The sequence below is a fragment of the Meleagris gallopavo genome, chromosome 1 (assembly GCF_000146605.3).
Source record: "Meleagris gallopavo isolate NT-WF06-2002-E0010 breed Aviagen turkey brand Nicholas breeding stock chromosome 1, Turkey_5.1, whole genome shotgun sequence".
NCBI classification, from domain to species: domain Eukaryota; kingdom Metazoa; phylum Chordata; class Aves; order Galliformes; family Phasianidae; genus Meleagris; species Meleagris gallopavo.
The window spans coordinates 68,450,861-68,463,408 of NC_015011.2; the positions used below are offsets into that span (position 1 = coordinate 68,450,861).

At 39.9% G+C, this 12,548-nt stretch overlaps 1 protein-coding gene across 2 annotated transcripts in view; it reads right to left on the reverse strand.

The window, feature by feature from the left end:
- Positions 1 to 4,939: 4,939 nt before the first annotated feature.
- The window catches only part of LRP6 (LDL receptor related protein 6), a 119,926-nt gene continuing 112,317 nt past the window's right edge, over positions 4,940 to 12,548 (reverse strand). For both annotated transcript variants that reach the window (XM_031555400.1, XM_010716104.3), the window contains one exon: positions 4,940 to 11,123. In XM_031555400.1, the coding sequence (XP_031411260.1) occupies positions 10,832 to 11,123 (292 nt within the window). In that variant the 3' untranslated portion in view covers positions 4,940 to 10,831. The remainder of the gene's footprint in view (positions 11,124 to 12,548) is intronic.

The following is a 12,548-nucleotide window of genomic DNA, read 5'->3' on the forward strand; positions in this document are numbered from 1 at the left end:
TCCAAGTTCATATAAAAATACAAAGACATAAAAGATGTATCAGATCGCTGAATTTATTCTGTTTGGAAGAAAAAGTTGTAGAAATCACTAGATATCACTAGAAGTGATATGGCAGTTGTAATGCAGCAGTAACACAGAGAGTGAGAGGTAGATCCTTACTCTTTGCATGTGGCATTCAGTTCTCCCTGAGGACTTTCAGACTTATGAAGCACCTTTAGGCAGAAGGCTGGGATCTTCATATTTAATACAACCCTTACTAGTGTCACTTTTTTATTTTTCTCCAAACTCTTACATTTCACAAAGTAACATCAGAATAAAACAGTCCAGGAATCATTTCAAGTATGAAGTGATCTCATGCAGCTATGTAATAAGGAAAAACATCATGCAAAACAAACAAAACAATACAATCCAAGGACAAAACAACAAAATCTATCTCTGCAATTTTCTTTCTCATTGCTCCAAGACTGCATGCTGCAGTCAGGAGACCCAGTCCCTCCATACCTGGTTACAGCACCAGCATCTAATGGTGCACACCAGCAAGACAAATGCCAGGTAATTGAAAACAAATGTTAGAGACAGAGAGCCTGTGGTAAGTTACAAATCTGAATTGCTAAGCACTGTTAGTCTTACAGGTGCTTTGCCAGTTGTTTTTTACAGTTGAGGGAAGAGATGGGTTTTATTACTACTATAAAATCAAGTGAAGGAAACAAACAATGAGGACATGAGGATCACATCTCATCTGTGTCTTCTTGGTTCTGAGTTTTTGGAGCCACGTAAAGCTTGAAGATGATTCAAACATCACATGAGAAGAGAGAAAACATCCACATGGTAAAAGAAGCTAAGTGTCTTGAAGCAGCACAAAAAAGCCTGTCTTTCCCTCCTGTTCACACTCTCACTGTGCGGAGAGAAAGTCCTGTTTGCTACAGAGACTTTGTTTCTAGCAAACAGAGAATGCTTGGGAAAACGTAGTTAGGAAAAATACAACAGAATTTCCCTTCAAGAATCTATTGCTTCATGAGAAATTTTAATTAAAAAATAATTTACACACTTACCTCGTGCCCACTGTAGGACATGCTTTCTGCTCCTTTCTTCCTGAGCTTTTCAGTGCTGGGTGTATTTGCACATGATCTAGATCTTTATCTCAAGGGTTCACCTGCTGCTCACTTCCCACTTGAAGCCAAGTAAGCATGTCAATAACACGGTGCCTGTTCCCAAAGCAGCCCATTGGGATTTCACGGAAGGGACAGCGGCTGCCTCGGTTAAAGTCAAAGCCACAAAAGCACATTAAATGCCCTAGGAGGCATAGATCTGGCTTTCATTAGGTACTCCATATAATAAGAACCAGGGGAAGTGAAGCATAGGAAGCAGGCAGTATATACACACAACTCATGTGAAATTTTTTAGGCTTTCCGCAAGTGTCAGTGAGTCTGAACAAGATTTGGCTTTTGGAGGAATGGCCCTTCTAATGGCAGGCCTGCTGGAGCTGATTCTTAACACCATGCCCAAATTCCCCAGCATGATCTCATCACCTGTTGCCCTCCAGCCAGTCCCAGATCCTGGAAACAGATATCTCTTGCTAGCAAAGAACTGTCTTAAGCATTTAATCCCCCAAAATGTAGTCAGGGCAGTACACAAGAAGGGCTCTTCCCACCAGGATGTTTTTGGTCTCACATCAGAAGAAGGAGACAACTTGGCCCAGAGTAGTAGTGTTTTCTACCTCATCAAACTATGATGCTCAATTTTGCAGAATCCTAGAATGGCTCAGGTTGGAGGGGATCTTAAAACCCATCCGTTCCAACCTCCCTGCTGTGGGCAGGGTTGCCACCCATCAGATCAGGTTGCTCATGGAGCCAAATAGCTGAACCTTTAAAAGTTCCATAGTGTCTCAGTGCAGCCTGTGCCAGTGCCTAATCAGCCTGTGGCATGGAGATATTATCTCTCTATCAACATTTCAGAAGAGCCTCTCTATTTCTGAGGAGTAGTTTTCCTGCTTTAAATACTGAATGGAAACACAGAGAAACAAAGAACATCTCCAAGTCCCAGTATAGGTCCAGCCTTGCAGGAAATGTCCTAACCAGCTTCAGCATGCCCGTTGTGCCCTACTCTCACAATCCTAGATGTGGAGAAGGCAAAAGCAGGGTATTTTTATTTCCATCCTGTCTTCTCTGCTCTAGGTACAAATGGGATGCTGGGAAGGGGTCTCTGTTAAATCATCTCTGGCCCCACGACACTCAGTCCCTACTATGATTAGTTCATTTCTAGCACAGAGAGAGAAGACAAAGCCCAGGACTCCCATCTTTTCTGCCAGATTGCTCTGGTTCTTTGTCCCAACCTGCTCAATCTGGTCTCTTCTCCTCCCTTCCCAGACTATTCCTCCTGAGATTCCTACCACACTAATGAGCCACATCATTCTTAAGGCAATGCCAAAGAGCTGAGTTTTACCGCTGTCAGAAAACCACCAGCTATCTCCGCATGCTCTCTATTCCCTTCCTACCATGTGCCCAGCATCATTAATTCACATTTTCCATGCTCTTATGTTCCTAATTCCCCTTCATGCATATCTCTGGAGAAACACCCAAAGGGGCACCAAAGCTACCCATATCCCTTCATTCAGCAAACTACTGGCAGGAATCACAAGCTTTTTGGAAAACATTGCTTCAGGTGATGTGGGAGAGCTGGTAGTGGGTACTTCTCTGTGTCTCCCCAACCACATGTTCTGCAGCTTAAGATGGCCATCAGCTTCTTGGCAAGGAAGCTGGGCTAAGAGTTTCTGGCAAGACTGTCATACAGTGAACACACCCTGTGAAAGTCTTCCATTGCCTCAGACACCAAAGATATTCTCCACAGAATCACAAAATGGCCAGGGTTGGAAGGATCATGAATCTCCAACCCCCCTCCACATGCAGGGCCACCAACCTCCCCATTTAATACTAGACCAGGCTGCCCAGGGCCCCATCCAATCTGGCCTTGAACACCTCCAGGGATGGGGCATCCAAAACCTCTCTGGGCAGCCTGTTCCAGCACCTCACCACTCTCATAGTAAAGAACTTCCCCCTAACATCCAACCTAAATCTTCCCTCCCTCAGTTTAAAACCATTTCCCAATTCCCAATTCTCCACATGCCTTCAGACAAACAACCTCTGATTTCTGTAGGTATCTAGTTGCCAGACATTTTCCTGTTAAGCTATTTCCTTATGCAAGATGGTGGAAGCAAGGAGAGGGCTGGTAGCTCACAGCCTTTCCTTTAAGCAAGGGTTTACATTTAGCTGCCATCAAAGCTTGCATTGAACAAGGGTATAGGCTGGACAACATAAAGCTAGTTTTGGAGACACAGAGTATCTATAAAAGAAATAAGTTTGTTGCTATTGTTCTTGTTGTTTCCCTTTTTTGTTTTAAAGTCACTAAGCCCACCAACATGTGTACTATATCCCCAATCCAATGGACCAAGAAAAGGGGTGTGAGAACAGTTATCCTTCAGGAACAAGCACCTGATTTTACATTCTCACCCCTTCCTTGGGGAAGCATTGTTGGTGCTGGTGGATCCAAAAAAAGTCTCATCTTTTACACTCCTGAAGTGACATTCTTCCTCCTACCTCCTACCACAACAAAGCTGCAGTGTGTTAGCTTTCCTCTAATATAAAATGAGTGGCAGGATTCCAGCACTTGTACTCATCTCTGCTAGTATGTACATGTGCAAGGGAAGACACAATCATGCAGAAGAAATAAATAATTTCTGGACTTCCAAGTGTTCCTTTTGTAAGACAAACGGAATATTTTTTAAATGAAAAACACCTCAGATCCCTTACTGTGTATCAGTGCCTGGTAAAAACAGTCTCAGCAGTTCTGCTATCTCTGGAGCCTTTGGAATTGGCATGGAGAAGATACATGGTAGAGCTGCAGCTGGAACACAAGTTGCTTGTGTTTGTTGACTACATTCTTCTTCTAAAAGGTATTGTTTTTTCAAGACTTAACACAAGTGACTCAGTGATCGGGCTGCTCCTTCTCTTTCTGGTGTCTGTCCATGCTACTTCTCTGTTGCGCTGTGGAGAACTACATTCAAGATACACTCTGATGTTTAATAGCTGTATCTGGCAAAGACTAAGATTCACTAAATGCAGTGTGAATGCTATTTGGGCTTCCAGGCTGTTACAACAACACTGACCCTGTAGCAAGGCAGCCACTGCTGTTTAAAGAAAAAAGAATGCTGGTGAGCCTTTTGCAGCTCCACAGCAACTCACCACTGGCACTTTAAGTAAGCAGCATGGCTCCCACCTGCTCTAACATAATAGCTCATTTTCCAAGGTAGAATGAATACAGCACCTTATGGCATGTTATTTGAGAAGGTGTAGCAGTGATATGTGGCCGGCCTATGCCTCCGGGTAGAAGAACGGATGATGTAACAGTCTCCATATAGCCATATCCATTCCAATATAAAGCCATACTGTGGTCTCAGCTAGAGGGTTGAAGTGGAGTAGGAACTTCTATGCTGAACTTATACATTCAAAACTCCTTCCTACCCAATTACACATTACATTGAGAGGACTGTGATTTAGGTGTTTGCTTTGTTTTACACTGAAAAACAATCTAGTTCTCCTTGCAAACATTTAGACAGATTTAAAGACCAGCAGCCTCAAAATAACTGTAACATATCTCTTCAGCGATGGGGTATTATCTCATAAACCAATTTAAGTGATGAATAATGAAGACTTTCAGCTTCAAAATGAATCAATCTGCCATATAGAATAATGGAAATGAACAGAACTGTTTGAAGTCAACTGTGTATTTCACGCAAATGCATCTGTGTTTGCAGAGTCTGCCCACAGCATCAGGGAGTTGAGCATCTTCTGGCTTTTAAGAGTTGAGCAAACACACTCATGGGACTTCACCTTTAGACACCACTCCTTCAAATGCTGAAATAAAATGAGGCGTACCCTTCTTTTTTTTTTCACTCTTAGTTTTATTATAAAAATCAACATTTCATTTGTTACAACTCAGTTTATAGTAATTATTGGAAAGGATTTTTGTACAAGGTTTATATACACCTCATAAGTAAAGCACTTTATTTTACAAAAAAAAAAAAAAAGTTAGTGAATGAGTGAATAGGGTTGACCAAATGTTGGTCATTATAATATAAATACATCCTTGCAAAGCACCATCTTACCAAAGTTGATGAACAAGAGACACCAGCTGGCTTTAAGACAATGACAAACAGCGATTAAAGCTTACAAAAAAAAAACAAACGAAACCAAAACAAAACAAAAAACCAAGATTAAAAGTCTGAAAGCAGCACCAGATCCTTCATTTGCAAACAAGGCTAGTTCAGCTTAAGCCTAGTGGTATCCCCTTTACAAAAGACACTTTCATTTTCCCTGGCTGACTCTCAACTGCCTGGCTTAAGGCTACAGCCATTTTAATCGGGACTTCAAAGATGCTCCTTGTTCATTGAAAAGAGGGGAACATGACTGCTCTCCAACAGTTACATCACAATAATCCTGCATGCTCTTAGGACATTTCTAATATGGACAGTTTTCTTACTCTGCTCTGCACTGTTTTGGAGTGGATTGTTCAGTTCCTATAAATACCAGGTTATTATCAAACATTGACCTGCCTTTTTAAAAATGAAAGAAAATTGCTCATTTGGATTACTGTGGCTTTTTATTTTACTTCCTTTAGAAATAAATTGAATGTTTTTGAATAAATGAATTGTTTGGGTTGGACTATATGATCTCCAGAGGTCCCTTGCAGCCCCTATGATGCTGTGATTCTGTTTTGTAGCCATTTTCAAGCTGTTAGGTCATTCCTGACTTGTTTTCAAGGTGCATTTGTCACCTGCCAACTACATTAAAGGTTAATTTGCATGCAATAACCATATCACAATGTAACTTAAAAAGAATGGCTAGGAAAGCAGTTTCTCAAAAACAATGCTGAAATTACTTGTGCACCCAATGAGGCAGCTATTTTTTGTTGTGTAAATAATAATCTGCTACATGCACAGTACACATTCCAAAGCAGATTCTCTGCATAACAGTATTATGAGTAAACATAGTCAAGACAAATCTGTCGGGCACAGAGTGAGTGAGAATGTTTTAGTAATATTTTGAAGAAGTCATTTGGCTCAGCAGCATGCATGGCCAGGGAGTTCTGTAGATCAAGCATTTCTCTCTAGAATGGTGGTAATCAACTCAAGGAGATTTCCAAAGCAATAAAGAATGGAAACACTAAATATTCAAGAAAGTGGCCTTTTCTTTATCTTAAGACAGACTTAACTGGCTTAAAGCATAATGAATGAATCCCTTTCTAAGACTCACAAGTCAAACGATTTCTAGAGTCTCAGACATAACAAATAGAGAAGCAATGCACAAACCAGAGACCAAAACACCAACAAAATCCATTAATGCAATAAATGGACTTTGTGCATATTCCTTCACTTGCAGTGGATAGTGTCACCTGTCATGACAAGCAGTTTGGGTGAATTTTTCTTCATAGTTACTACAACAGATTAGTTTTTATATACTTAAAGAGAGCAGAAGAGCTTTTACTCATCTGCAAACTGGACATCAGAATTAATACAACAGCATCAAAAATGCACTTCTTCTCCTGCCTTGCATGACAGAGCACTAATTATTCAGGTTTAAATAGCAAATAGTCTGCTGTCTGTCCTGTAATCTGGACAAAAGAAGTCTGTCTTACAAGAGACACCATGACAGTACCCAGCATTAGCACTTTGAAAGGCAACAAGGCCAAATGTGCCAATGTGGGTATGTATGCACGAGAAAATTATCAGCTTTGGGTAAACTCACATCATCAAATAGATGTGTACTTGCATATATATATATATACACATATATACACATATATACATATATACACATATACACATATATACATATATATATATATACTTGTACATGTTCATGGGGTAATGTTATGGTAGTAATTTGGAATTTACAATACTGAAATTTACAACTCACAGCAAAATTAATCCTTTCATTATAAACTGGCTCATTTGCATGTTTTGCATTACTGTGAATATTCTATTTAATATAAACATGAGTTGCATGAATGCATGGAAAACATTCTTTATTTCATGTTATTTGCATGTTGTGCTTACCCTATTTAAGTTCTTTTCAAATAAATATCTTGGCATCTGAACCAGTAGAAAAATGATGAGTCTTCCCTAGGAAGACGCACAGCATCATAAGGCAGGCATAATTTTAAAAGGCAATATTAGGTCTCGTTTATATTGCCATTTAAACACGTATAGATCATGCAAAGGTTAGTTTTCATCAAACTTTACACTGTAATGTTCATCATTATTATTACTATTATTTTTAAACTAGAAAGGACTGTTCCGTTCCTGTTTTAGCATGCCAGCTATTTCCATGCCCAGACACTCAGCTATGAATACTTTCCAGGTGTCCAGAGGAAAAACTACACATTTAACACAGTTGAGTTAAATACCCCTATTTATATGCATTTCATGTTGTAAGATGAAGATATTTGTGCATAGCTTAAGGACTATGAATAGTCTTCATTTACATCAGTGCGATCTCTTTAATGTTAATGCCACACACCTATCCAGCTATATCCTAAGTTGACATGTGTGCATTACCATAGTCCTAGCATCTCAGTCAATTTGAGAGGCAGAAGAAAGCACAATTGTGATTGAGGGAAGGAGAGAGTATCAGTCACGACTGGCTCAGTGGCAGAAAGGAACAGAAAGGTCATTCAGTTCCAATATTCAAGCAGTCTATGGTTTGTCCACTGTGATTAGGTCAGGTGCATATATTAGCTGCAGCAATGCTTTTGTAATTTGGACATCTAGCCAAGAGGATTTCCACAGATCATCAATTCATTCTATCTTTCACTCTAGATTTATTGGAAAAATACATGTAAATGCAAAGGCAGATCACAGTTTCCCACTAAATAAATTCTTTGGATAATCCAGACAAGCAAGTCTGCTCCCTATGCTGGTCATCCTCAGTGGAAAAAACATATCCACTTTCCTGCTCTTTACATCCAGAGACAGACTGCTCAAAATATCTGATGTACAAGGTGAGATGTAGACTTGATCAAATTCTACACTAAATTACACATCCATCCCACTGATTACAACTGGAGTAATTATGGATGAAAACCAGCATAGAACTCAGGCAGCGCAGTTCACATGAAGAGAACTTTCATTATAATTAACCCTCATTATAATTAACGCATTTGTGAATTTACAGCCAGGAAATTCCCTGAAAAAGTAACCTTCAGCAAAGCAGTGCAACTGCAGCAGAAAGAGGATACCATTCCTTAAGCTTAACTACCTTAGGAGATTTTCAAACAGAAATCGGCATGCTGAAAAGAGTATTTTGCAAGAAGATATCATTGCCATCGCAGTACAAGCACTTGGACTGAGATATAACAATGCAATATTCTTCTGAGTTCATTAGTGCAAGTTTCCACATGTGAACCCCACATGGAATGCTGCACATGACAAAATGTAAACAACAGAGAAGGTTCTATTCTCATTGGCATGCCAGTCTCGACATCCACCCCAGCACACCTGTCCTCCCCCCCTTCATATAAAAGTCTTTGAGTTCCCTTATAGTTTACAATACCTTCCACATCAGCCCTGCTGGAGAACGCAGACAGGCTTCTTCAACAACAAGGAAGAGCCTAAAGAACAGCTATCACAATTTCCAGATACCTAGAATGAAGCTGAGCAAACTCTCAGCGCACCAGATCCAGAGATCAATTGTAGTAGCCTGGAGTCCATCCAGGTTTTTAATGTTTTCTCAGGTATCTTTTACTGTGAGAAAAATTCTTTGTTACAGCTGGGATTCCAAATAGCATGGTTTTTCTCAGAGCTGAAATAAAACAAAGCTTCAGTACCCAAGATGAGTGGCAGAATTATTTGTCACTAATTATGTCAACAGTATGAATCAAAGCCTATGCCACATTTTTCGATTATTTTGCTTAGTTGAAACTGGATGGAAACAAACAACAGAGAACAATACAAGCCAAATAGGACCTCTGAATGGTTATTCCATCCATACTAAGCCCAAAAGACTCAGAAGGCAGAAGCATTTGTTTTGAGAGAAAAGAATCAGAAGTCCAACCTGAAGGCATCAACACCTTCAACATGGATTTAACATCAACAGAAGGTGCAAATGCGTAATGCTGTCTAGAATCAGGTATACTGTGAGCTCTGCTACAGTCAAAGCAAATTCAGAACACTGCACTGGAGTAGGAGAGGAAATCATAATATTCTAGGTTGTCCCTCAACCTACACAAATAATGCTTTCACTTGATTATATACTATCCCTTTCAAAATCACCATGGTGAGGCTAAAGGGAGAAGGGGCTAAATAAGGTAATATACAAAAATAGAGATGTGAATAAAAAATTGTTTGGTTAAGAATATCTTAATTTGATACTCACAGCGGTTAATACTAAAGCATTAAACTCACACCACACAAAAGAGGAGGTATGTCAAAATCATACTGAGAAAATTGGCTTTGCCTAACACAAATCATGAGCAGTTAATACAGCAAAGGAACTCCTTCCAATGATCAAAACATTTATTTCTTATGGACAGTTGCTCCACTGAAAGTTAAATGCTTCCTTACTAGGAAAAAATAATATATATATATTATATATATCTGATTTGCGTACTGTGGTATCAATATACATTGAATGTACTGCAAGGATATATTATTCATTTACAGTAAAACTAACAATCCGTGGTTAAATTTATAGTTTATAAATACACTGTCTCTATTATATGTGGTAAAAAAATATTTGACATTTTGTGGGCACTAGGTCAAAATAAGTTTTTCTTTTTTCAGGGACTAAAAATCATTCAGGTATGTGCATATTACCCTTGTCAATCATGTGAAAATCACACTGACCTGGTACAAAACAGGATCCTCATGTTGGCAAAATTAGTGAAGTAATGTATAGCATGACACTCATTGCACGACAAGGCTAATTAGGAGGGGAAAAAAAAGAATTTACAGCAGCCCAGTTCTAGCAGTACTTTAAATAAGGTTAATATGATTTAAAGTGACATGGGGGGAAGAAAGGATGTAGAAAGGCTAAGCAGTATTAAAAAAGCAAACTTTAAAATATACCCAACAAAAATCATTGAAATTCCAGAAGCAAGGAGAGAGTTCAAAATGTTCAAGTTTGGTAAATGTATTGAAGAAAAACAGAGGTGTACTCTTTTAAAAAAATGTGTGATTATTCTTCTGGATTCACTGCTACGATTGCTGTATTCCTGTAGAAAACAAAGCCCTTTGTATAAGGTTATTATCTGTCCTGACTGCATTTTCAAGTTTAACTTAGTTGCTGGCCCTCTGTAGCTAATATAGAGGTTATTTGGCTACTTCCAAGTATCTATGGTATGCTGCTCTGAGACGGACTTCTTTATTATTAATTACTTTAAACATTTTTGGTATTGACAAACCCCACATCTCACCTCGCTGGACAAGTGACACATACCTGCTCCTTCCATTTCGCTATGTGCTCAGTCACTTCACTGGATTAAGGCATGTTTTTGTGTTCAATTTGCAAAAATAAAAACTTTTTGTACAAATGTCTGGGTTCTTTTATACAAAAATTTTTCTTATGGCACAAGCAGCAGTTGCTGTTTAAGAAAATATATAAATATCCTTTTTTTTTTCTTCTGTACAAATATGTCCAGTATTCCTCCGCCCAACTTAATAACATTTAACTGTACACTGTCCTACCTCATCCCTTGCCAAGAACTCCCCCCTCCCTGGTAGAACGCTTTGTATTTACACTTCCACGGCAGAGGCAGATTACGGAGGGGGGGCTGCCCCTCATGAGGAGTCTGTGCAGGGGGACGGCGGTGGTGGGTAGAGGTGGTGAGAGTAGCTCCGCTCTGTGTACGGGGAAGGGGGGCAGCTCTCGTAGTTCTCCTCCGCTGACAGGTACTGGCTGCGCGGAGTCGGAGGCGGTGGGACGGGCTCTGAATCATAGTTCAAGTCACTGGTGTAGCCCTTGGCCATCGTGGCCGTGACCCTTCGGCTTGGGGCATAGTCACTGTCACAGACATCCGTGCTACAGGGTGTTGTGGGAGGTGCAAAGTGGCGGTAGCTGTAAGGCCTGTAGCTGTGGTAGGGAGATTTTTGGGAAAAGTGTCAGCAAAGAGGCTAAGCATTTTGGGTGATGCATCCGTGAACAAGAGAGAGGCATGTAAGTCAAGGTGGAAAGAGGCAGGAGTCAACCTCCCCGTTGCAGATCCACAGTATCAAACACCTCTGTGGCACAGTGGACTTGTTAACTCACCTGGAGAAAGCCCAACTTTGCACAGCATCAGTCAAATTACAGGAACCAGTGAACAAAATACCAGTTACTAATTACCTACAGACAATAGGTTTCCTAAGCTGAGGTAGAAAAAATTGCTGCTAAGAAGGGCACTGTGGGAAAAAACAGTGTGTTGCAAACTTAGAGAAGACATTCTAGTATCCATAAATAGAATAATTCCCAATTTGAACTAACTTCTAAGTTGAGGGAGAGACCAAAAATCAACTGGCACCTTTGTAGCGCTCAGGAGAATCACCTGCCAGAGCAAAAACTGGGAGGGAATTCTCAAACACTATCAAACATTTTTAAAAATGAACCCAAGATCATTTAAAGAAACCTGCATTCTGTTTCTTGGGGAAACCTCATTTCAGCCTTTCAGTATTTAAAAAGAAGCCTATAAACAAGATGGACTCTGACATTTTACAGGGTCTGATAGGACAAGGGGGAATGGTTTTATCTAAAAGAGGGGAAATTAGGAGGAAATTCTACACTCATGGGGTGATGAGACACTGGAAGAGGCTGTCCAGAGAAGTTGTGGATGCATCATTCCTGGAGACCAGGTTGGATGGAGCTCTGGACAACATGATTGAGTGGTTGACAACCCTGCCCATGGATTTAAATGGACTTTAAGATTTCTTCCAACCTAAGCCATTCTATAGTTATATAAAAGAAAACAAACTAGAAAGGGAAGTGGTCGGTAATTACAATTGCCAGCATCAAAATCCGTAGCTGGTAACTACGGATACAGTTCCTCTGTATTCAAGTCAGACTGTTAGCAAAGATCAGAACTGGCAAAACTAGGGTTTATTTTTGAGTGGGGAGCACTCTGAAAACATTTAAATCTACACTACATCTCTAGACCATTTATAATACAAAAAGTCACACCAGCTGACCAATGATCAGCAGAATTCCTGCTGGTGCCACAATGTGCTTTTATGTCATTATTAAATTACAAATCATTTTAACGGATTTTTTGTATGTCTGCAAGGGACCATTACAGACATACAACACACCTCGGCACAACAGAGGTCATATTTTCTGCTAATGGAGAAGAGATATCTCTTCAGCCCCAGAGACCTCATTATACAAAAGCCCCCAGAGACTCTGTGCTAGGGAAGCATTTCTTTCAGGAGATAAATATAGTCTCAATTCTCATTGACTAGATCTACTAGTGATTTGAGAGGGGAATCTTTACACTCTTGGGTAGTATGTCTCTTACTCTTTTTTTTT